Here is a 24473-nt window from a genome sequence, read left to right on the forward strand (position 1 = left end):
CCGAAAAATCACAGTAAGTGTAAAAGTAGCCTAACAGCGCTGGCACCAGAGGTAAGTTGTTGTTATTTTACTGATGAGAACGAGGGGATTCAGAAGGGGGTTGTCAGAGTATTGGACAACCCCTTTAACAAACACCATAGAAATATAGACTTGCGGTGCTGCGCCCCCTGCTGGCATAACCTCATATGAACTCCAGAGTGGGAATTTTTCTGAATCTTTTCTCACGTTCGAGTTCATATGAGTTTATACCAGCAGGGGGCGGAGCACCGCAAATCTAGGTAGCTACGTTCCCCTGCTTCCCACTCATTCCCCAGTTTTTACAGGCAGGGGCGGCTGCATTAGCAGGCTCCTGCTTGTAAAATTATTTAACCCCTTCTACATCGTGGGACTTCACTGTAACGCCGGAGAGGTATGGGATATTGTTGTTTTTTTATTTTAACTTTGTTTCAGGTGACAAGGATCTTCAATTGGATTGAGCGTTTAATAAACTATTACAACACCCTGTGTCTTTATTTCATTAAAATAATTTTTTCCTAATGTGTGTGTGTTTTATTAACCATTTACTACTATTGGATTAATAATGGACAGGTGTCTTATTGACATCTCTCCATTATTAACCTGGCTTAATGTCACCTTACAATAGCAAGGTGACATTAACCCTTTATTACCTCATATCCCTCCGCTACTCAGGAGTGGGAAGAGAGTGGCCAAGTGCCAGAATAGGCGCATCTTCAAGATGTGCCTCTTCTGGGGTGGCTGGGAGCAGATGTTTTTAGCCGGGGGGGCCAATAACCATGGTCCCTCTCTAGGCTATTAATATCTGCCCTCAGTCACTGGCTTTATCACTCTGGCGGAGAAAATTGCGCGGGAGCCCATGACAGTTTTTTCCGCAATTTAACCCTTTATTTTAACAGCTAGAGTCCCCAAATTTTGCACACATACACTTCTAACATTAGTAGTGAGGAATATGTAAAAAAATAAGGGATATGAAATGGTTTACTGTATGTAAACCATGTTTCATATCATGTCGGGTTTGGGAAGGAGATAGCAAAAGCCGGCAATTGAATTACCGGCTTTTCTGCTATCTAGCGCTGTATGAAAAAAATAAAATAAAATTATATTATATATATATATATATATATATATATATATATATATATATATGTGTGTGTGTGTCTCACTGACATATATATACACTCACTGGCCACTTTATTAGGTACACCTGTCCAACTTCTTGTTAACACTTAATTTCTAATCAGCCAATCACATGGCGGCAACTCAGTGCATTTAGGCATGTAGACATGGTCAAGACAATCTCCTGCAGTTCAAACCGAGCATCAGTATGGGGAAGAAAGGTGATTTGAGTGCCTTTGAACGTGGCATGGTTGTTGGTGCCAGAAGGGCTGGTCTGAGTATTTCAGAAACTGCTGATCTACTGGGATTTTCACGCACAACCATCTCTAGGGTTTACAGAGAATGGTCCGAAAAAGAAAAAAAATCCAGTGAGCGGCAGTTCTGTGGGCGGAAATGCCTTGTTGATGCCAGAGGTCAGAGGAGAATGGGCAGACTGGTTCGAGCTGATAGAAAGGCAACAATGACTCAAATCGCCACCCGTTACAACCAAGGTAGGCCTAAGAGCATCTCTGAACGCACAGTGCGTCGAACTTTGAGGCAGATGGGCTACAGCAGCAGAAGACCACACCGGGTACCACTCCTTTCAGCTAAGAACAGGAAACTGAGGCTACAATTTGTACAAGCTCATGGAAATTGGACAGTAGAAGATTGGAAAAACGTTGCTTGGTCTGATGAGTCTCGATTTCTGCTGCGACATTCGGATGGTAGGGTCAGAATTTGGCGTAAACAACATGAAAGCATGGATCCATCCTGCCTTGTATGGAGCATCTTTGGGATGTGCAGCCGACAAATCTGCGGCAACTGTGTGATGCCATCATGTCAATATGGACCAAAATCTCTGAGGAATGCTTCCAGCACCTTGTTGAATCTATGCCACGAAGAATTGAGGCAGTTCTGAAGGCAAAAGGGGTCCAACCCGTTACTAGCATGGTGTACCTAATAAAGTGGCCGGTGAGTGTATATCTATACTATGTGTAGACATTAATTTTATTTGTTCTATTCTAACCTGTCAGTGTGATTTTACTGTACACTGCGCTGAATTGCCGGCTTTTCTATAGAACACCGGTGCGTATTTCTCGCAAGTCACACTGATGGTCCGTGTATAATCCGATTTTTTTCTCACCCCCGTAGACTTTCATTAGCGATTCTCGGCCAAGATACGCTGACAATCGCAGCATGCTGTGATTTCACTCGGATCCTGAATATGGCCGAGAAAACAACGGATAATAGGAGCTGCCTCATAGATTAACATTGAGCCGAGTGCTATGCGACTTTTTATCGCATTGCACTCGGCTGTATTACGGTCTAGTGTGACTCCGGCCTTATACAGAGGATACAATATTCCTTTACAATAACACAAATATCCGCTATGTTTGCTCAGCTTAAATGTATTTTCCCGGCGTATCTTCAGCAATCATTATCAGCTGAGTGGTAACTTAGATTCAGGCAGTTTTTTTTAGGAACAGAATGAATGCATTTGGGTAGAGAAAAAACACATCTCATGAATAAAATAATGGTTCTTTAGGGGAAGACGCGGCGTGAATGTCAGACTTGTGCAGAAGGTTCCACTTTTGTCTGTCAGGATCTGATAAATTCAAGCAGATTTGTAGTCAAAGAATCTGTTCAATCTCTCCAGGGTCATTTTATCTTTATATCTAGAGAAACCAGCTACCTGTTTAGTCATATGAAGTTGTCTACACAACAGCAGAAAGCCTCCATGTCTGGTCAATGTGGGAGCACGTAGCGTCTTACAACTTAGGAAACATGGCTGCTCTCTCCCAGAACAGTGCAGCACCTTTCCACCGGCCACCTGAGGTAAATCTGTGTTGTAATATCATTCATAACATAAGCTGTGGTGATATTTCTAGGAGAAAGGAGCCATGCTTTTTTTAGCCCATTAATGCCTCATTACTAGTAATTATGAATTTATGAGTGCCTAAATGGTCCTGATGTGTTATGAAGCTTGGATATGTCTGTCTGCACTTGAGACCTCCTCATATTAGTACAATTTACCAGAATAGAACACACCGAATCAATGGGGTCATTTTAAGGAGATTATCCAGTGCCAAGGTTTATGATTCCTCACTGTGTAAAAGGGCTACAAGTTTATAAACAGCAATTTTTGTGTTTCAATTGTCCACCATTTTTAAGATATTTGTTTGCTGTTAGTCAATTAGTGAATGGGAACACTTGTTCACTCTCACAGACTGCAAACCTGTCGACAGTGGGTCCAGTTGTGTTCGGTCTAGGCTATATTCTGGCATCTTTAATGTGGGGTCCACTACCGGACAATCCCTGCCTAATCAATTCAGCAGTGCAGTGAATAAGGACTACGTCTGAAACGCGTTTGCTGCTGTTCATTACCCTACAGGTTTTTATGGATTTGTAGATTTTTAAATAAACTCCCAAGTTTTTATGGACCTCCTCATTTTGCTAGATTCTTTCTTCTTTTGATAAACAATTCAGGATCCCATATAAAATAAAAACAATATATACTAAGACCCTGCAGCGTCGCTGTTCCTGCCATCTCCATTTCTGCTGTCGCTTTTAGGCTGCGACCGACATGTGACAAAGCAAGTTACATCACTCTCTGGGAGCAACAGTGTGGACATTGCTGGAAGGGTCCCGCTGCAGGAGATGAGTAACCATTGCACTTTTTTATATGGGGCCCTGACAATGGACAACCCCTTTAACAGGCCTGGTAGGCAGTGGCAGGGATGCAGTAAAGAGGCCATTGCTAGTTTTACGTTCAAGCTCAGTGTTTTATTGCCACTGCCAGGAGACAAAAAAGTCCACAGTCTTACATCAGACAAAGCAAAAGTGCAGCTTGTTTCCACAATGTAGGTTAGGGCCCAGGCATGCCAGTCTGAAGGGCCGGTTTTAGACAAATTGACAAAAGTTTAAAGTGGGACCCCAAATGCTCATATATTGCACCATCACACAGAAACATGTTGATTGTATTTACATGCACTGATTTCAAGCCATTAAACTAGGGTGATCAACAATATTGTTCAATTCTTGTTTCCCGGCCTCTTTACACCTGCTGAAGAACGATCACTAGTAGATCAATCTGTAAACATACAGTATCATGATATCTGCAGTTTTCCCTGAGCGATGTGCTGCTAAGAATAATGATTTCTGTTCCAGCATAAACAATCCAATCACTTGATGAATAGGCAGCATTTTGCTCGCTTAGTGTAATGCACCCCATAGTCCTCCACATAGAATAGTGCTCCCCATAGTCCTGCACATAGTATAATGACTTACCTATAGCACTCCATACAGTATAATGTATTCCCCATAGTCCTCCATACAGTATAATGTATTTCCCATAGTCCTCCAAACAGTATAATGCATTCCCCATAGTCCTTCATACAGTAAAATGCAGCCCTCATATAGTATAATGCACTCCCCATAGTCCTTGATAGATTATAACTTTATAACGGAGCCCCCATAGACTATAACCCAGCCCCCATAGTCCTTGATAGATTATAATGCAGCTCCCCTAGATTATAACACAGACCCCATAGAGTGTAATGCAGCCCCCATAGAATATAATGCAGCCCCCATATAGTACACATAGTATAAAGCTCTCCCCATATTCCTTGATGGAGTATCATGCAGCCCCCCCATAGAGTATAATTCAGCCCCTATATTCCTCCAGTATTATGGCATTAAAAGCAGAGGGAAAATGATGGGGGGAGGGAGAGTCACCTGATGCTCTCCCTTCCATCATTGATTTCAACTGTATTGGTATCTGTGATGTCGATACAGTTGAATGCGGGGGTGGGGATGAGGCGGCACTGGCACTGAGTCCCCCAACTCACAGCCCCATAGCAGCCTCATAGCAAGCTGCTGACTGGGGGCCTCTGGGGGAGTGGTGGCCCAGGCAAATGCCTAGTTTGCCTGCGCTTAATGCCAGCCTTCTAGTCCGTACAGGTCTGATGTTGCCACAAAACACTCCTCAGCTCTTTCCCACCCACCAACACACATTAAGGAGCTCTGGCTGTGTATTTATGCTGTCTTAGGACCTGCAGCTGTGCAATCCGAGTGCTGCCTCTACAACCTGGAATAGCAGAGAAGGTCCAGGCCAGGTATTGACCTTTTTCCCTGCTGTTTACCAGTGCGAGAGGCACTTGCTGGGAGGAATTTATCTCCTATCCAGCACCATACTCCTCACTGCGTCACAGTGGTCAGTGTACAGTAAAGAAAAGGTACGCCACAGATTAGTATACATACATTGCTGTTCCATACCACTATTTTCATGTGTTACATTTTTGTATCGTTTTTGTTGCGTTTTTTTTTGGGTGGAAAACAAGCTGCATTTTACAGTACCGGGAAAAGCAATGAGATTTTAGAAATCCCATGCACACACTTGCTTTTTTTTGGGACTGAATTTGAGCATTGCAGCATATTTTTCAAATCTGCCTCATGTCAATTCTTTCACAATTTTTCGAGCATTTTTTCCCATCAAAACTGATGAGAAACTGGAAAAATGCTGGAAAAACCTAGCAAAATGTGTGCTGCATTTTGTCCAGCATTTTTTGTTAATAAAAATACTTTATCATCATGCACTGTAGGCAAATCACATATGTAATCTGCCTGAACAACGCAGCTGCAGAAAAAAAAACGCTGCAAAAATGCAACATGTGAACATACTGCTATCATCTGCTACTACATACTACTCTATAAATGCTACATTGAAATGCCAGAGTAGCATGTTGAGCTACAAGTAAGTCTTTGTTGAATTAACAATCTGACAAATATATGGAATAATATAGTGATGAGTGTTACAGAGTATAAAACAGAAATGTTACAATATAAAGAGAGATTTTTTTTGACAAAGAAATAAGTCAGTGTCAGCCAATATCTCAGTGTACCGGGGGCTGTGTAGAGATTATTAATAAAACACAATGTATATATTGCTTTTTCAGAAAGCATATGTGCAAAATATATTGCTCAATGTTAACCAGGAGAATTTCAGCTGTGACCTCCAGATAATGATTCCTCTGAGTCCTGCATGTATTAGAGGGTAATTGTGGTGCATATACATAGAAAATCGCAAGAGGAAGATGAGAGACACCAGACCGACCAATGAAAACGAGCTGAAGGCTTCTGTCAAAGCAACCTGGGCTTCCATAACACCTCAGCAGTGCCACAGGCTGATCGCCTCCATGCCACGCCGCATTGATGCAGTAATTGATATAAAAGCACCAAGTATTGAATGCATTTACTGAACATATATTTCAGTAGGCCAACATTTCGGATTTTACAATCATTTTTCAATCTGGTGTTATAAAATATAATAATACTGAGATAATGACTTTTGGGTTTTCATTGGCTGTAAGCCATAATCATCAACATTAACAGAAATAAATCACTCTGTTTGTCCAGTGCATGTCAGAAGTTCCTATCCACCTCCAGCCATGTGATGGTAAAGGCCAGAAATGTCTGTGCTGATAGTAAAAGATACAGATCAGGTGCTGAGATCAGCTTCCATCTGAGAACTGACTTTTCCCTCATTACATTTGCAGCCTTCTCTCCTCATCTGGCCGTTCTGTCTTTGACAACACTCAGTGACAGCAAGACTGTGTGTCTAGTATCTGTCCATAAGTGGAGACAGAAACCCCTGTGTATTGATGAAAGCAGTTAAATGGCAATTGCTTGGCTGGGACTAAAGACGCTTCTTTACTAGGGCTTATTCAGACATCAGTATTTTCCACGTATGAGTAAAACAGACTGATTATTCTGATCACAGTGCAATTAGAGTGCCATCAGTTTTTCTTGTACGTGGAGAGAAAAAACTGTCTCCACCTTGGAATAATCTGTGATTATCGCACTGCACTCAGATGTCATCCAAGTGCAGTCCTATTTTTTCACGGACCTATAGATTTGAATTGCCAATCTTGATCTGACACTCGGATCAAAATCACACATATCTCTAAAATTTGATCCAAAGAAAAAAATCAGACATGTGAACAGTCCCATACCATAGGTACGAGTTCTAACTGTGAAAAAACAGACAGCATTTGTACGAGAAAAACTACCGTGTGACTGAGGTGCTAGTCTGCACCTCCTGCTGTCCGGTCACGTTCTTGTCTTTGTCCTTTATCTTTGTATCTTCCACAGGGGCATGCTCATACTTACAAGGCTGGGGAAGACCCTTTCCATTTGGTTTCATATTATTCAGTCCGAGCACCAAATGATCATGTTGGTGCAGTTAGGTTATAGGAAGGATATATAACCCTGGATGAGATCACCGGACTGTGGAGCGCGTGCACGTGTCTGGTTATATCAGACGTATATTGCAGGATTATTGGACACATCCAGTATTGGTTGAGCGGTTCTTCTCCTGCTATTACGACGTATCTATTATGGCGTGATGTATGATACCCGGCAAACAGTGGTTCATGGAACAAAAAGCTGCATAAAAACTACATGTGTGATTTAGTGCCTGGCTGATGACATGGAGATTTCTGCCTTGTTGTCCAATGTCTCACTGCACTTTCTTCCAGATCCAACATTCGGCCGGAGTACGCCACCTCCAATAATCATGAATTTAAGATGCACACGTTTGAGCGGGTTACGTCCTGCAGCGTTTGTCAGATGCTGCTCAGGTAAGTCCCCAGTACTGCTCTCCTAGCAGAAGTCACCTTACTGTATATTTATCATGTCCTGATGTATGAATTGGTGCTGCCAAAATGCCTTCTGCCGACCCTGCTAAAGGGATCCTGTCAGCGGGTTTATGCATAATGGAGCGCTTATTATACCTCTGCACTATGTACTTTGGGGGGACTTCATCAATTCTGGAGATTTGTGCTCCAGTCTTGATCCACAGTCCACTTGATTATAAGGCACCACGTTTAGGGGATATCTGCTTTAAATAAAAATAATAAGTGCCTAAACACTAACAGGCAGGTTTAGTTGCTACCTACCTGCCTGTTGTGCCCGGCGCCATTCTCCGCCGACACAGAGTGGTTACATACTTCTACTCACATCACGTGAACAGAGCAGCAGTTTCTCTCCCTGTTGACAGGGTGGGACTACTGATGTCATGCTGATTGACAGGCTAATTAGGGGAAGCCAGCTGTCAATCAGCATGACACCAGTGGTCCTGCCAACTGCCGCTCTGTTGACGGAGCAGCTGAATCTCTGGCAGGAGTGGTCAATGATCGGCACCAGGTACAACAGGCTGGTAATTGCCTCTGTTACCAACTACATGCGTTTTTATTTAAAGTCCCAGCTATCCCCTTTAATTGGTGATCACCTCTTAATTAATTTGCTGTATCTTTCAGCTGCCGGTGCATCAGAGTCAGACATGTCATAGACCATTGACTGGAGATCATTTCTGCTATAAAAACAATTTTTGTGGGGTAAATTATAGTGAATTTGTGTAGGCCTTGCCCCCTTCTTCTAAGCCAAGCCTTACTTAAGTCCGTCCTGTTCTGCGCAGGCGGCACAAGCATTCAGCATATGCGAAATATGGGAGATTCTGATGCCTGTATATGCTGATATGCTGAATGCTGTTAGCTCCTGTACAAAAGAGGAAAAAGCCAGGGACACAATCACATGATTGTCTACGGGACCGCCACCACCTCCAGTGCGCGAGACGAGGCAGACGCTGCCATCAAGTGTTTACACAGCAGATCTGTATCAAGCAGCAGGGTTTTGCAATCCTGTGCAGGGTTAAGCAAAGAGGGTATTCATGTCTCTACACAACAATTAAGGACATTAGAGTTTTGACTAGAAAGCGGCTAACCCCTGCAAGGATGTAGCAATTTGTTTTACATTTTCTGTGCTCAAAAGCCATAACTTTGTTAACTTTCTATCAAATTAGCCGAATGAGGCTATAGCTGTGATTGGGCCTAATAGGCCCCCTGAGCCTTAGGCTGGGGTCACACTTGGCGTAAGACAATTCGCCACGTATTATACGTCCGTACTACGGCCGTAATACGGAGAAATGTTCCCAAAATATTGATCCGTAGTCAGGGTGTGTCAGCGTATTTTGCGCATGGCATCCTCCGTATGTAATCCGTATGGCATCCGTACTGCGAGATTTTCGCGCAGGCTTGGAAAACCGACATCTAATGGATTTATGTGCTCAAATGTTCATTAAAACATATATACAGTATATATATATGTCATTGAGATACATATATATATATTCTGTATTTAGATTTCATTCAGCGCGATATCTGTGAACAGCCGGTAATTCAATTGCCGGCTTTTCATTTCTCCTGCACAAACCCGACAGGATATGAGACATGGTTTACATATAATAAACCATCTCATATCCCCATTTTTTTTGCATATTCCACACTACTAATGTTAGTAGTGTGTACAGTTAGGTCCATATATATTTGGACAGAGACGACATTTTTCTAATTTTGGTTATAGACATTAGCACAATGAATTTTAAGCAAAACAATTCAGATGCAGTTGAAGTTCAGACTTTCAGCTTTCATTTGAGGGTATCCACATTAAAATTGGATGAAGGGTTTAGGAGTTTCAGCTCTTTAACAAGTGCCACCCTGTTTTTAAAGGGACCAAAAGTAATTGGACAATTGACTCCAAGGCTATTTCATGGACAGGTGTGGGCAGTGCCTTCGTTATGTCATTCTAAATTAAGCAGATAAAAGGCCTGGAGTTGATTTGAAGTGTGGTGCTTGCATTTGGAAGGTTTTGCTGTGAAGTAAACATGCGGTCAAAGGAGCTCTCCATGCAGGTGAAACAAGCCATCTTTAAGCTGCGAAAACAGAAAAAACCCATCCGAGAAATTGCTACAATATTAGGAGTGGCAAAATCTACAGTTTGGTGCATCCTGAGAAAGAAAGAAAGCACTGGTGAACTCATCAATGCAAAAAGACCTGGGCGCCCACGTAAGACAACAGTGGTGGGTGATCGCAGAATAATCTCCATGGTGAAGAGAAACCCCTTCACAACAGCCAACCAAGTGAACAACACTCTCCAGGAGATAAGCGTATCAATATCCAAATCTACCATAAAGAGAAGAACTGCATGAAAGTAAATACAGAGGGTTCACTCCATGGTGCAAGCCACTCATAAGCATCAAGAATAAAAAGGCTAGACTGGACTTTGCTAAAAAAAAACAACTAAAAAAGCCAGCACAGTTCTGGAAGAACATTCTTTGGACAGATGAAACCAAGATCATCCTCTACCAGAATGATGGAAAGAGAAAAGTATGGCGAAGGCGTGGTACAGCTCATGATCCAAAGCATACCACATAATCTGTAAAACACGGCGGAGGCAGTGTGATGGCTTGGGCATGCATGGCTGCCAGTGGCACTGGGTCACTAGTGTTTATTGATGATGTGACACAGGACAGAAGCAGCCGAATGAATTCTGAGGTATTCAGAGACATACTGTGTGCTCAGATCCAGCCAAATGCAGCAAAACTGATTGGTCGTCGTTTCATACTACAGATGGACAATGACCCAAAACAAAAAGCCAAAGCAATCCAGGAGATTATTAAAGCAAAGAAGTGGAATATTCTTGAATGGCCAAGTCAGTCACCTGATCTCAACCCAATTGAGCATGCATTTCACTTGTTAAAGACTAAACTTCAGACAGAAAGGCCCACAAACAAACAGCAACTGAAAACCACCGCAGTGAAGGCCTGGCAGAGCATCAAAAAGGAGGAAACACAGCGTCTGGTGATGTCCATGAGTTCAAGACTTCAGGCAGTCATTGCCAACAAAGGGGTTTCAACCAAGTACTAGAAATGAACATTTTCTTTAAAATTATTTAATCTGTCCAATTACTTTTGGTCCCTTTAAAAACAGGGAGGCACATGTTAAGGAGTTGAAACTCCTAAACCCTTCATCCAATTTTAATGTGGATACCCCCAAATGAAAGCTGAAAGTCTGAACTTCAACTGCATCGGAATTGTTTTGTTTAAAATTCATTGTGGTAATGTCTATAACCAAAATTAGAAAAATGTTGTCTGTGTCCAAATATATATGGACCTAACTGTATGTGCAAAATTTCAGCGCTGTAGCTGCTAAAATAAAGGGTTAAATGGCGGAAAAAATTGGCGTGGGCTCCCGCGCAATTTTCTCCGCCAGAATGGTAAAGCCAGTGACTGAGGGCAGATATTAATGGCCAGGAGAGGGTCCATGGTTATTGGCCCCCCCGTGGCTACAAACATCTGCCCCCAGCCACCCCAGAAAAGGCACATCTGGAAGATGCGCCTATTCTGGCACTTGGCCACTCTCTTCCCACTCCCTGTAGCAGTGGGATATGGGGTAATGAAGGGTTAATGTCACCTTGCTATTGTAAGGTGACATTAAGCCAGATTAATAATGGAGAGGCGTCAATTATGACACCTATCCATTATTAATCCAATTGTATGAAAGGGTTAAAAAACACACACACACACACACACACACACATGATTTAAAAGTATTTTAATGAAATAAACACAGCGGTTGTTTTAATAATTTATTGCTCTCTCAATCCATCAGCAACACCCTCGCTTGGAAAAATAATAAACGCACAAGATAACCCTTTATTTTAGCAGCTACAGCGCTGAAATTTTGCACATACACACTACTAACATTAGTAGTGTGGAATATGCAAAAAAAAGGGGGATATGAGATGGTTTACTGTATGTAAACCATGTCTCATATCCTGTCGGGTTTGTGCAGGAGAAATGAAAAGCCGGCAATTGAATTACCGACTTTTCACTAACACCGCTGCGTATTTCTCGCAAGTGACACTGCTGGTCCGTGTGGAATCCGAATTTTTCTCGCCCCCATAGACTTTCATTGGCGATTTTTTTGCGCAATACGCTGACAAACGCAGCATGCTGCGATTTTGTACGGCCGTAGAAAGCCGTATATTACGGATCCGTAATATACGGCTGATAGGAGCAGCCCCATTGAGAATAATTGTGCCGTATGTAATGCGAGTTTTACGGACGTAGTTTCTGCGCTCTTACGTCCGTAAAACACGCATGTGTGACCCCGGCCTTAGGTTGTTAATCTTGTTGCAGGAGTGTTAGGTGGTGCTCACCCGTTGCATTTTTGCTGCATTTTTTTTAATGAAAATTTTAAGCTTCGTTTTACAGTACCAGCAAAAGCTATGAGATTTCAGACATCTCATGCCCACACATTGTCTTTTTCCGTACTGAAATGGAAAACTGCTGCGTTTTTGAAAACTGCAGCGTGTCACTTCTTTCAGCGTTTTTGCAGCATTTTTCACCCATGGAAGGCAATGAGTAAGTGTAAAAATCGCAGGAGAAAACACAAGTATCAGGTTTTGCTTCGTTTTTGTTGCAAAAAATCTCAGGAAGTTGCATCATGTTTTTTTTATTGGCTAAACTTTATCAGCATGTACAAGAGAGAAATGTACATGATAAAAATGCAGCAAAAACTCGGCAAAACCTGCTTTTTGTAAGCAGCTTCTTTACTACTAACAGCAGCAAAAATGCAACGTGTGAACATAGCCTTAGTGGCCTGACAGAAGGAGTCCCACTCCCTCTGCCAAACCCCTTGGTCCTCATTCACACATTTTTCATTCATTTTTTAAGCTTCTCCTACTGATTAAGCCCCCTTTACACGTCCTTTTTTTATTTCTAAATGCGGTTCGTTTTTAAAGGACCATAAATACGGACATATGCATACCCATTGTATTCAATGGTGGTGTGCACATGTTAGGTTTTTCACATGAACTATGTGAAAAACCCATAGACATGTCTGCTGTTCCCAGACATACTGCTGTTCCCAGGCGCCGGGTGCTGAATGCAGCTCTCATCATTGTCAGCTGGTCTCCCGGGACCAGGTGAAAATGATGGGAGCTGTATTCAGCACCTGCTGTGTATCGTGTATAAATTTAAAAAAAAGAAAAAAAAATGGCATGGCTCCCGCTTAATTTTTTGAACCAGCAAAGGGAAAGCTGACCACTGGGGACTGATGTTAATATTCTGGGAACAGACCAACTCACCGCTGTTTACTTAGACTTTACTGGTTATTATAGGGAAGACTCCCAAAAAATTTGATGTGGGGTCCCCCCTATAATCAAAAACCAGCAAAGCTTAAACAGACAGCTGCAGGACGATATTAATAGCTTGGAAAGGGGCCATAGATATTGGCCCCCTCCCAAAGTGAAAAGATAAGATAGCCGCCCCAGAAATGGCACATCCATAAGATGTGCCAAATCTAGTTCTTAGCCTCAGCTTTTCCCAGTTGCCCTGTGGCAGTGGTAAGTGGGGTAATAAGTTTGGAGTTGTTGTTTTATGGCCGCTGCCATCAAGCCCATTGTAAAAAATACACAGCTAGAATAAAGTCCTGTAACTGAAAGAAAGACACAGACTCTTTTATTTGAAATAAACACTTCCCACCCACTTTTCTTTATTTATTAGTGTAAAATTAAAAATAAAAAAACGCCATATTCCTCACCTGTCCGACGATAATCCATCTCTGCTTGATCTGTATGTCTTGCTGAGCGAGAGCAGTGGCGTGATGTGACTATTCAGCCTTGGCATCCAGGAGACACTGAGCTGAGTGTCAGAGCGCAGCTTCAGTGACCTGTGGTGACATAATTGAGGTTACCGCTGGTCACTGCCAGCGGTTCCAACGGGCAGCTCATTGTGAGCTGCTGATGAACTGCAGTGACCTCATTGAGATCACCGCTAACACCGTGAGAAATTCCTCAGAAAAATTTGACGTTTTTCTACCAAATTCAAATACGTTTTTAACATGTTCTCTGTCCTCTGGCAGCTGACAACGTAGCACCTGCTTAGTTTTCATGTAGATAGATAACATGGGATCCAGAATGTAGAAAATCTGACTTTGGGGAATGTGCGCATTTCATACACTATGGATAGACCCGACTCTGAGGAGTGTGACTTGCGTTGCGTGTCCAGCAGCCCTCAGCTCATTAGATGGACATGCTCTTTGCTATACACTTTGAACATCAGGTGGGGCTTTATAATTACAGTGATTGTTATCACCCTTGCCTGTATTGCTTTTATGCCAGCATATACTGTAGAGGACAAACATGACTTCTGTACAAGGTGTATGACATGTACTGAAATGTTATATGTTGACTTTTATTAATATATGAGCTGATTTTCTTCATATTAATAAATGTCCATACTAAACTGGATAACCATTAACCTGTATTGTGAATTTATTTTTCAGGGGGACATTCTTCCAAGGGTATTATTGTTCTAAATGTGGGACTGGGGCGCACAAAGAGTGCCTGGGCAGAGTGGATAACTGCGGGCGTGGAGGTAGGAAACCTTCCCACTGATTGCAATGTTTTAATGAGCTTGTAAACCAAGGCAGGAATAATTAAAGTTCATTCTGAGTGTGATGTGTTTTTATTGGAGCACATATACTCTTAAAACTGCCATTTATATGCACAATTAGAGTAGCATGTGAGATTTATGAGGACTCTGACCCCCCTTAATTATCATAGGAGTACCTGGGGAAACGGTTGGGAATTGCTTGTTACTTTAACCACTAACACGCCAGTACAATGTCACAAACGCTTACAGTGAGTCCTGTATAGCACAATTTATTCTGGCAGCAGAACTGTTATTAGCCATTTTCATGTTCATGAAAATATTATATTATAGCGGTATAGAAATTTTGTAATTCTTTTGAACTTTCAGACTGTTTTTCATACATTACGTCCATCTCACTTTTTTGCAGAAATAAAAACAATGTGGCTGCAGTATGTGAACGCAGCCTTAAAGAGCACCTTTCAGCATGATTTTACAATGTAAAGTAAAGACATGGCTGTGATGGTGCTGTAATTATGATTACGGTACATTGATACCTTTGGATGAAGAAATAGTTTTTCTTGTACTAATTTAATCACCATTTGAAGTTCTCTGCTAATTCAATTTCGTAGGGGCCAGACTGTGCAACAGGGTCTTCTCCTCTCTGTCTGTGATACCCCCACCCCACCGCCTTTCTCTTGTCTGTGATTCTCCTGCCTCTCCTCCAGGCCTCTGGTCTGTGATACCCCCACCCCTCCACCTTCCTATTGTCTGTGATTCCCCTGCCCCTCCATCTGCCTCTGGTCTGTGATTCCTCCACCCCTCCACCTTCCTCTTGTCTGTGATTCCCCTGCCCCTCCATCTGCCTCTGGTCTGTGATTCCCTGGCTTCTATGCCTGCCTGCGGTCTGTGACTCCCATGCCTCTCCGCTGACCTCGTCTTTGTGATTCCCCGGCCCCTCCACTGGCCTCCAGTATGTGATTCCCCCTCCCCTTCACCTGCCTCCAATCTGTGATTCCCATGCCTCTCCGCCAGCCTTCGGTCTGTGATTTCCTGGCCTCTATGCCTGCCTCCGGTCTGTGACTACTATGCCCCTCCACCTGCCTCTGGTCTGTGATTTCCCGGCTTCTATGCCTGCCTCCGGTCTGTGACTCCCATGCCTCTCCGCTGACCTCCTCTTTGTGATTCCTAGGCCCCTCCACCGGTCTCCAGTCTGTGATTCCCATGCCTCTCTGCCGGCATCCGGTCTGTGATTCCACGGCCCTTCCATCTGCCTCTGGTCTGTGTGATTCCCCGCCCCCTCCGCCTGCCTCTGGTCTGTGAATCCCCTGCCCCTCCGCCTGCCTTTGGTCTGTGATTCCCCGGCCCCGCCGCCTGCCTCTGGTCTGTGAATCCCCTGCCCCTCCACCTGCCTCCCGTCTGTGAATCCCGTGCCCCTTCGCCTGCCTCTGGTCTGTGAATCCCCTCAGCCTGCCTCTGGTCTGTGATTCCCATGCCTCTCCGCCTGCCTCTGGTCTGTGAATCCCTTGCCCCTCCACCTGCCTCTGGCCTGTGAACCCCCTGCCCCTCCGCCTGCCTATGGTCTGTGATTCCCATGCCTCTCCACCTGCCTCTGGTCTGTGAATCCCCTGCCCCTCAGCCTGCCTCTGGTTTGTGAATCCCCTGCCCCTCCGCCTGCCTCTGGTCTGTGATTCACCTGCCACTCCACCTGCCTCTGGTCTGTGAATCCCCTGCCCCTCAGCCTGCCTCTGGTTTGTGAATCCCCTGCCCTTCCGCCTGCCTCTGGTTTGTGATTCACCTGCCACTCCACCTGCCTCTGGTCTGTTAATCCCCTGCCACTCCGCCGGCCTCTGGTCTGTGATTCCCATGCCTCACCGCCGGCCTCTGGTCTGTGATTCCCATGCCTCACCGCCGGCCTCTGGTCTGTGATTCCCATGCCTCTCCGCCGGCCTCTGGTCTGTGATTCCCCTGCCCCGCCGCCTGCCTCTGGTCTGTGAATCCCCTGTCCCTCCGCCTGCCTCTGGTCTGTGAATTCCTGGCCCCGCTACCTGCCTCTGGTCTGTGAATCCCCTGACCCTCCACCTGCCTCTGGTCTGTGAATCCCCTGCCTCTGGTCTGTGATTCCCATGCCTCTCTGCTGGCCTCTGGTCTGTGATTCCCCTGCCTCGCCGCCTGCCTCTGGTCTGTGAATCCGCTGCCCCTCCACCTGCCTCTGGTCTGTGATTCCCCTGCCCCTCCACCTGCCTCTGGTCTGTGATTCCCATGCCTCTCCGCCTGCCTCTGGTCTGTGAGTCCCCTGCCCCTCCTCCTGCCTCTGGTCTGTGACTCCCAGGCCTCTCCGCCAGCCTCTGGTCTGTGATTCCCCTGCCCCTCAGCATGCCTCTGGTCTGTGAATCCCCTGCCCCTCCGCCTGCCTCTGGTCTGTGATTCCCATGCCTCTCTGCCGGCCTCTGGTCTGTGATTCCCCTGCCCCTCCACCTGCCTCTGGTCTGGGAATCCCCTGCCCCTCCACCTGCCTCTCGTCTGTGATTCCCATGCCTCTCTGCCTGCCTCTGGTCTGTGAATCCCCTGCCCCTCCTCCTGCCTCTGGTTTGTGATTCCCATGCCTCTCCGCCAGCCTCTGGTCTGTGATTCCCCTGCCCCTCAGCCTGCCTCTGGTCTGTGAATCCCCTGCCCCTCCACATGCCTCTGGTCTGTGAATCCCATGCCCTTCCGCCTGCCTCTGGTCTGTGATTCCCATGCTTCTCCGCCGGCCTCTGGTCTGTAATTCCCCGGCCACGCCACCTGCCACTGGTCTGTGAATCCCCTGCCCCTCCGCCTGCCTCTGGTCTGTGATTCTCCTGCCCCTCCACCTGCCACTGGTCTGTGAATCCCCTGCCCCTCCACCTGCCTCTGGTCTGTGAATTCCCTGCCCCACCGCCTGCCTCTGGTCTGTGAATCCCCTGTCTCTCCACCTGCCTCTGGTCTGTGAATTGCCGGCCCCGCTACCTACCTCTGGTCTGTGAATCCCCTGACCCTCCACCTGCCTCTGGTCTGTGAATCCCCTGCCTCTGGTCTGTGATTCCCATGCCTTTCCACCGGCCTCTGGTCTGTGATTCCCCTGTCCTGCCGCCTGCCTCTGCTCTGTGAATCCCCTGCCCCTCCAACTGCCTTTGGTCTGTGAATCCCCTGCCCCTCCGGTCTGTGATTCCCATGCCTCTCAGCCGGCCTCTGGTCCGTGATTCCCCTGCCCCGCCGCCTGCCTCTGGTCTGTGAATCCCCTGCCCCTCCACCTGCCTCTGGTCTGTGATTCCCCTGCCCCTCCACCTGCCTCTGGTCTGTGATTCCCATGCCTCTCCGCCTGCCTCTGGTCTGTGAGTCCCCTGCCCTTCCTCCTGCCTCTGGTCTGCGATTCCCAGGCCTCTCCGCCAGCCTCTGGTCTGTGATTCCGCTGCCCCTCAGCCTGCCTCTGGTCTGTGAATCCCCTGCCCCTCCGCCTGCCTCTGGTCTGTGATTCCCATGCCTCTCTGCCGGCCTCTGGTCTGTGATTCCCCTGCCCCTCCACCTGCCTCTGGTCTGTGAATCCTCTGCCCCTCCACCTGCCTCTCGTCTGTGATTCCCATGCCTCTCTGCCTGCCTCTGGTCTGTGAATCCCCTGCCCCTCCTCCTGCCTCTGGTCTGTGATTCCCATGCCTCTCCGCCGGCCTCTGGGCTGTGATTCCCCTGCCCCTCAGCCTGCCTCTGGTCTGTGAATCCCCTGCCCCTCCACATGCCTCTGGTCTGTGAATCCCATGCCCCTCCGCCTGCCTCTGGTCTGTGATTCCCATGCTTCTCCGCCGGCCTCTGGTCTGTAATTCCTCGGCCACGCCACCTGCCACTGGTCTGTGAATCCCCTGCCCCTCCGCCTGCCTCTGGTCTGTGATTCTCCTGCCCCTCCACCTGCCACTGGTCTGTGAATCCCCTGCCCCTCCACCTGCCTCTGGTCTGTGAATCCCCAGCCCCTCCACCTGCCTCTGGTCTGTGATTCCCATTCCCCTCCGCCGGTCTCTGATTTCCACTCCCCTCAACCAGCCTTCGGTCTGTGATTGCCTGGCCCCTCCACTAGCCTCCTGTCTTTGAATGACAGGTCACTGCTAAGGTTTAAAACAGTGGAAGAAGGTAATTCCAAAAAAATATATGTTTCATGTATAAGTTCAGAGAATATGTATAGATTTCAGATGTAGAAATGCTGTGGATTAAATCCGTAAGAAATCGATAAAGTGCGACACTGGCCTAATTATTTGCAGGTTTTGACCACAATTTTCACCTTTTGCAATGCATCAGGTGCAATCTGCAGCAAATTAATTTGTCGCAAAATCCATGTGTGAATACATGCTTACTGACATCCTTATGGAGAATCCTAGTGTAGAGAGCAGCATGTGTCCTGCCATGGTCCTGTCATCTGTCTGTGCTTTGGACGACTAATGGTCCAGAACAAAATATGCCAGGCGTGTTGCTTCCTACAGAGCGGGTGACATGGGCAGAGGCAGAGCCATGGTACATTACAGGTCTACACCCATTTCTAGTGCCATGTACAATCAGACTTTGTCCTGTGCTTCCCACTGGTAATGCTGTTTTCTAATTTCTTTCCAGAGTCCGGGACTTTGAAGCCTTGGGTAGGTTAGTTTTTTTCTTACTTCTGTGATCTGGTAGATGTACAAAACGTTCTCCTGCCATATGCTGCTGAAAAAGAGCAGCGCCTATGTGTATTTTCAGGCTGAAAATGAGCATATGTCTTCTTATTGCTGCAAAACTGTGAGAAGTAAGACCGTATTTCTCCAAAGTGCTGGTTTAACCCTTTACGAGGAGAAACAGCCTTGGTAAATGCATGTGTTACATGTTCTGCAGCCATCTCATGGAACTGCATAGGTCAATGTTTATATGAAGGTTATGGAGATATTCTCATTTTTAGTTATTAAGGGGTTAGGACAATGTAGCTGAGCTGAATCAATTCATTTTCCACGACTTAGATTGCAAAATATTGAGAAAACACATCCTAATTAGTGATGAGCGAGTATACCCGTTGCTCGGGTGGTCTCCCGAGTATTTATGACTGCTCGGAGATTTAGTTTTCCTTGCCGCAGCTGCATGATTTGTGGCTACTAGACAGCTTGATTGCCTGTGGGGATTCCCTAGCAGCCAGGCAACCCCCACATGTACTCAGGCTGGCTAGCAGCCATAAATCATGCTGCTGAGTCAACAAAAACTAAATCTCCGAGCAGTCACAAATACTCAGAGACCACGGGAAAACCCGAGCAACGACTATACTCGCTCATCACTAATCCTAATTAGTGATGAGTTGAGTGTACTCGTTGTTCGGGTTTTCCCGAGCACGCTCAGGTGACCTCCGAGTATTTGTTAGTGTTCGGAGATTTAGTTTTCATCGCCTCAGTTGAATGATTTACAGCTATTAGCAAGGCTAAGTACATGTGGGGGTTGCCTGGTTGCTAGGTAATCCCCACATGTAATCAAGCTGGCTAATGCTGCTGAGGCGATGAAAACTTAATCTCCGAGCAGTCATAAATACTCGGAAACCACCCGAGCGTGCTTGGGAAAACCCGAGCAACGAGTGCACTTGCTCATCACTAATCCAAATACTAATTTAGCAAAAACAAACAATATCTCCGATCTGCTTTCTGCATACTAAGGGCTCATTCAAACGTCCGTTTTTTTAAATTCACGGATGATAAAAACGATCCTGGTTCCATTCCAATTTGCTCCGATTGTCATAGGTTTTTCTCAAATTAGAAAAAAAAATGCTTTTTACCTTCTATCTTGCAGTCCGTATGAAACAGACCGCACTCACATGGCATCCGAGTGTTGGCCGTTTTTTTCGCGGACCTGTAGATCTGCATTGATTTTGATCTGACACTCGGCTCAATATTGAACATGTCTCCGCAATTGTCTACCTTTGACGAAAAAAATCGGATATGTAAGCAAACTGTACTCGGTACAAGGGCTATTCGTGAAAGATATTACCAGAATTTTTTTTGTTTTTGTTTTATCTATGAATCAATTTGATCCTTTTCTGTCTTTGTAACGATGGAAATAAAACCACGAGAGTATACGGTTATACTCTAAGGAAAATGACCCATTAGAGACCTCGATCAGAGTGTCCCCCCGAGGTGGGCTTAGCCAACAGTTGATCACCAATTATTTTAGTGGTCAGATTTGTACCAATCTGTTGATTTTAGAAGATGTTACCCAGCAGGGAAAGCATCTTAGATTATGCAGCATTATATATTAATAGGTAGCTAGCACTTGAAAAAACATTTTTTTGTCTCTCTTTGCCTTGTGCTTTATTATTGCATCCTGACCTTGGACTTCGTTCTATCTGTTTTGCCTAGCGCCATTGCTCTGATCCGCTATCTCCTGGTATTCTGACCTTGAACCCTTACCTGACTACACCTTTGTCTCTTCCCCTTGTTTATGACGTACCCTCCCGACTCTTGACCTCGGACTCCTGGACTATCCCGACTCACGGCTTGTGTGTGAGAAGTGGCTCAGCTTCCCACTTTTAACTTGTAATAATACATTACATTCACAAACATTTTGCATTTTAACTAAAAGTTGGGTCATTTAGACCTAAAAATATTGCATATTTCCATTATCTTATTTAAATCATATTTTTTATTACCATGCATCATGAAAACTACTAAAATGTTGTGTCGTAGCAGAGCCTCTCCACTGTAATTTACTGCAGAGCATGTTTTACACCCTGGAGAACGTTTTTTCGTTTGTGGCAGGCAGCTTTACATCTTGAAAGATTTTCCTTCTCCCTATACATTTATGGAAGATTTAATACTTGGGACAAAGTCACTGCAATGACGGTTATTCATCTGCTTCGTAGGATACTGGCATTATTATAGAATAGGTTTCAGCGGTTGTGAAGAATACTGACAGCTGTCACTCATTCTCACCAGTCATCATTTTCCATTGTTATCATGATTAATTCAATATTCCACCATTTCTCAATGTCCTCTGGCTCAGATGAGAGCGGAATATGACTGTCCTCCACTGTTTCAGTCTTGTAAGGAGAGACCAGCCTTCTCCGTAAGGTATTCTAAATTCAGTGCATACCTGTGACACCAGCGCCCTGACTGCTATCAATCTCTGGAAGGAAAGCCGTGGGCTACTGAGCCTAGAACAGCACACTCCCTGCTAGAATTATACATGGGCACAGACTGTCACATAGACAGCAATGTGCGGAAAGTGCCACAAGTGACAAGTCTGCTGGAACTTCTCTGGATAGATGGCATCCTAACACATTAAAGAGAATCTCTCATTTGCCTTTACATCTTATATAAGGCAACAGGCTAATGATTTGTTGTGATGTAATATGTCTTTTTAGGATTATTTTGTATTTAATACATTATTTTATTTTATGTTTTTAACCCCTTTCGGAATAGTACGTCAGCTGGCAGATCCCCTGCTTTGAGGTGGGCTCCGGCGGTGAGCCCACCTCAAAGCCGCGACATGTCAGCTGTTTTGTACAGCTGACATGTGCGCGCAATGAGCTCGAGCGGAATCGCGATTCGCCCGCGCCCATTAACTAGTTAAATGCCGCCGTCAAGCGCTGACAGCGGCATTTAACTAGCGCTCCCGGCTGCGCGGCCGGAACTTCTCGCACTGCTGACCCGCGTCACATGATCGGGGGTCAGTGGTGCATTGCCATAACAATCAGAGGTCTCCTTGAGACCTCTATGGTTGTTGATGGCCAATTGCTTTGAGCGCCACCCTGTGGTCGACGTTCAAAGTACACCTGGATTTCTGCTACATAGAGGTGATCTGTATTTCACCTCGATGTAGCAGAGCCGATCGAGTTGTGCATGCTTCTAGCCTCCTATGGAGGCTATTGAAGCATGCCAAAATAAAAAAAAAAAGTTTAAAAATATAAAAAAAATAAAAAATATATAAAAGTTTAAATCACCCCCCTTTCGCCCCAATCAAAATAAAAAAAAAAAAAAAAATCAAACATACACATATTTGGTATCGCCGCGTTCAGAATCGCCCGATCTATCAATAAAAACAAAGGATTAACCTGCCCGCTAAATGGCGTAGCGAGAAAAAAAATCAAAACGCCAAAATTACGTTTTTTTGGTCGCCGCGACATTGCATTAAAATGCAATAACGGGCGATCAAAAGAACGTATCTACACCAAAATGGTATCATTAAAAACGCCAGCTTGGCACACAATAAATAAGCCCTCACCTGACCCCAGATCATGAAAATTGGAGACGCTACGGGTATCGGAAAATTGCGCAATTTTATTATTTTTTTTCCTTTGCAAACTTTAGAATTTTTTTCCACCACGTAGATAAAAAATAACCTAGACATGTTAGGTGTCTAAGAAGTCGTAATGTCGTAATGACCTGGAGAATCATAATGGCAGGTTAGTTTTAGCATTTGGTGAACCTAGCAAAAAAGACAAACAAAAAACAAGTGTGAGATTGCACTTTTTTTGCAATTTCATCACACTTGGAATTTTTTTCCCGTTTTCTGTTACACGGCATGGTAAAACCAATGGTATCGTTCAAAAGTACATCTCGTCCCACAAAAAATAAGCCCTCACATGGCCATATTGACGGAAAAATAAAAAAGTTATGGCTCTGGGAAGGAGGGGAGCGAAAAACGAAAAAACGGAAAAAGCTCCGGGGGGTGAAGGGGTTAATATCATTCAAAGTTCCATTTTTGTTGCTTTATTGCTCCATTTTTATTTCTTTTCTCTCTATATGGGTTTATGATATGCTCATTAGAGTGAATCTGTCAAGGGCAGTATAGGCTAGAGGGGGAGGCTAAGTTTTGCAGTATATATTTAAAGGGGTTTTCTCAGGATTAATCTTCAGGAGTGCGTTGCTCATCTGCCTTCCGGCTTCCTGGTTGCTGAGGGCAGTGCGCTCCGGGTTTGGATCGGCGGTATGACCTTTCCGCTAGTCCAAACTGAGTGCTCTTCCCAAATTTGTTTTTGCAGAATTGGAGAAGCCCAGGAAGGGGGGGCTGAGGCAGGCCAGGAGATGTGGTATGATCAGACCATGTTCCTGTACGGTCAGACACAGTCATTACACAGTACACACAAGGAGCACATTTATAAGATTATCTCAGCACAGGAACATTTTTTTTAATCACATCCAATTGTGGAACTTATTATTATTCCAAGATCTATAGATTGAAATGAACTTTATTCATAGGGTAAACCCCTTAAGTAATTTCACGTGTAAAGTTATGAAGATTGAGCCTGTGAGTCTTGCTTTCCCCTGCCAATACAATGTTGATTGGATCCTTTCTTCTGCCCGTACAGCATGAAAATTATTATATAACGGAAAACTATTTAATACATCCCTCAGCATTTCCCCCTATCAAATGCTGCAATGTACGGGAACATGGGGAACTTGGTGGATCCATTTCAGCTGTTTTCCTAATAGTGTTGTGACTATACATTGCAGTTCGGTACCAGATTCCCCTCTTTGATTCTAAGGCCGGTGTTACACTTGCAACTGCAATGTGAGAAACTCGTGCGAGTCTCTCGCCTCAATACCTGGCACTGCCGCCGGCGGTTTGAACTGGAGCGTTCAGCTGCATAGATATACATGCAGCCGCACACTCCGATCCCGAGTGCCAGCGGCAGTGCCGGGTATTGAGGCGAGAGACTCGCGCGAGTTTCTCACATTGCAGTTGCAAGTGTAACACCGGCTTTATTGTCATCACGTTGGTCTCACAGGCGTTGTCAGTTCACCCTCAGCTGCATTGGGGCTGCTTTTGTCAAAATTGACAGTTATATCCAATCCCGACAGTTTAACCCCTTAGATGCTGCAGTAAATGACTTCAGCGACATATAGGGTGTTTGATAAAAAGAAGAGCTTCATCTTTCACACCACTGAGAGATTCCGTGGTGCCTATGAGTTGTTGTGTTAACTGGGGACTAACAATGCCCCCCATAGTCACCATATTAGCACAGTCTCTTACTCAGCTCTTAATAGGATGCTTTTCAGCATTCCGCCAAGTATTTCCCTGCAATATGTAAGTAATCAGAATATTTCATGTTGTAGATCAGAGGTCCCCAACTTTTCTCACC

General features: G+C 45.1%; 1 protein-coding gene across 3 annotated transcripts in view; it reads left to right on the plus strand.

The window, feature by feature from the left end:
• VAV3 (vav guanine nucleotide exchange factor 3) overlaps positions 1–24473 on the plus strand; it is a 248480-nt gene that overhangs the window by 160942 nt on the left and 63065 nt on the right. For all 3 annotated transcript variants that reach the window (XM_077277485.1, XM_077277487.1, XM_077277486.1), the window contains exons 16-18: positions 7650–7751; positions 14298–14389; positions 18995–19017. In XM_077277485.1, the coding sequence (XP_077133600.1) occupies positions 7650–7751; positions 14298–14389; positions 18995–19017 (217 nt within the window). The remainder of the gene's footprint in view (positions 1–7649; positions 7752–14297; positions 14390–18994; positions 19018–24473) is intronic.

Source organism: Ranitomeya variabilis, chromosome 8 (genome assembly GCF_051348905.1).
Source record: "Ranitomeya variabilis isolate aRanVar5 chromosome 8, aRanVar5.hap1, whole genome shotgun sequence".
In the NCBI taxonomy this organism is placed as follows: Eukaryota; Metazoa; Chordata; class Amphibia; order Anura; family Dendrobatidae; genus Ranitomeya; species Ranitomeya variabilis.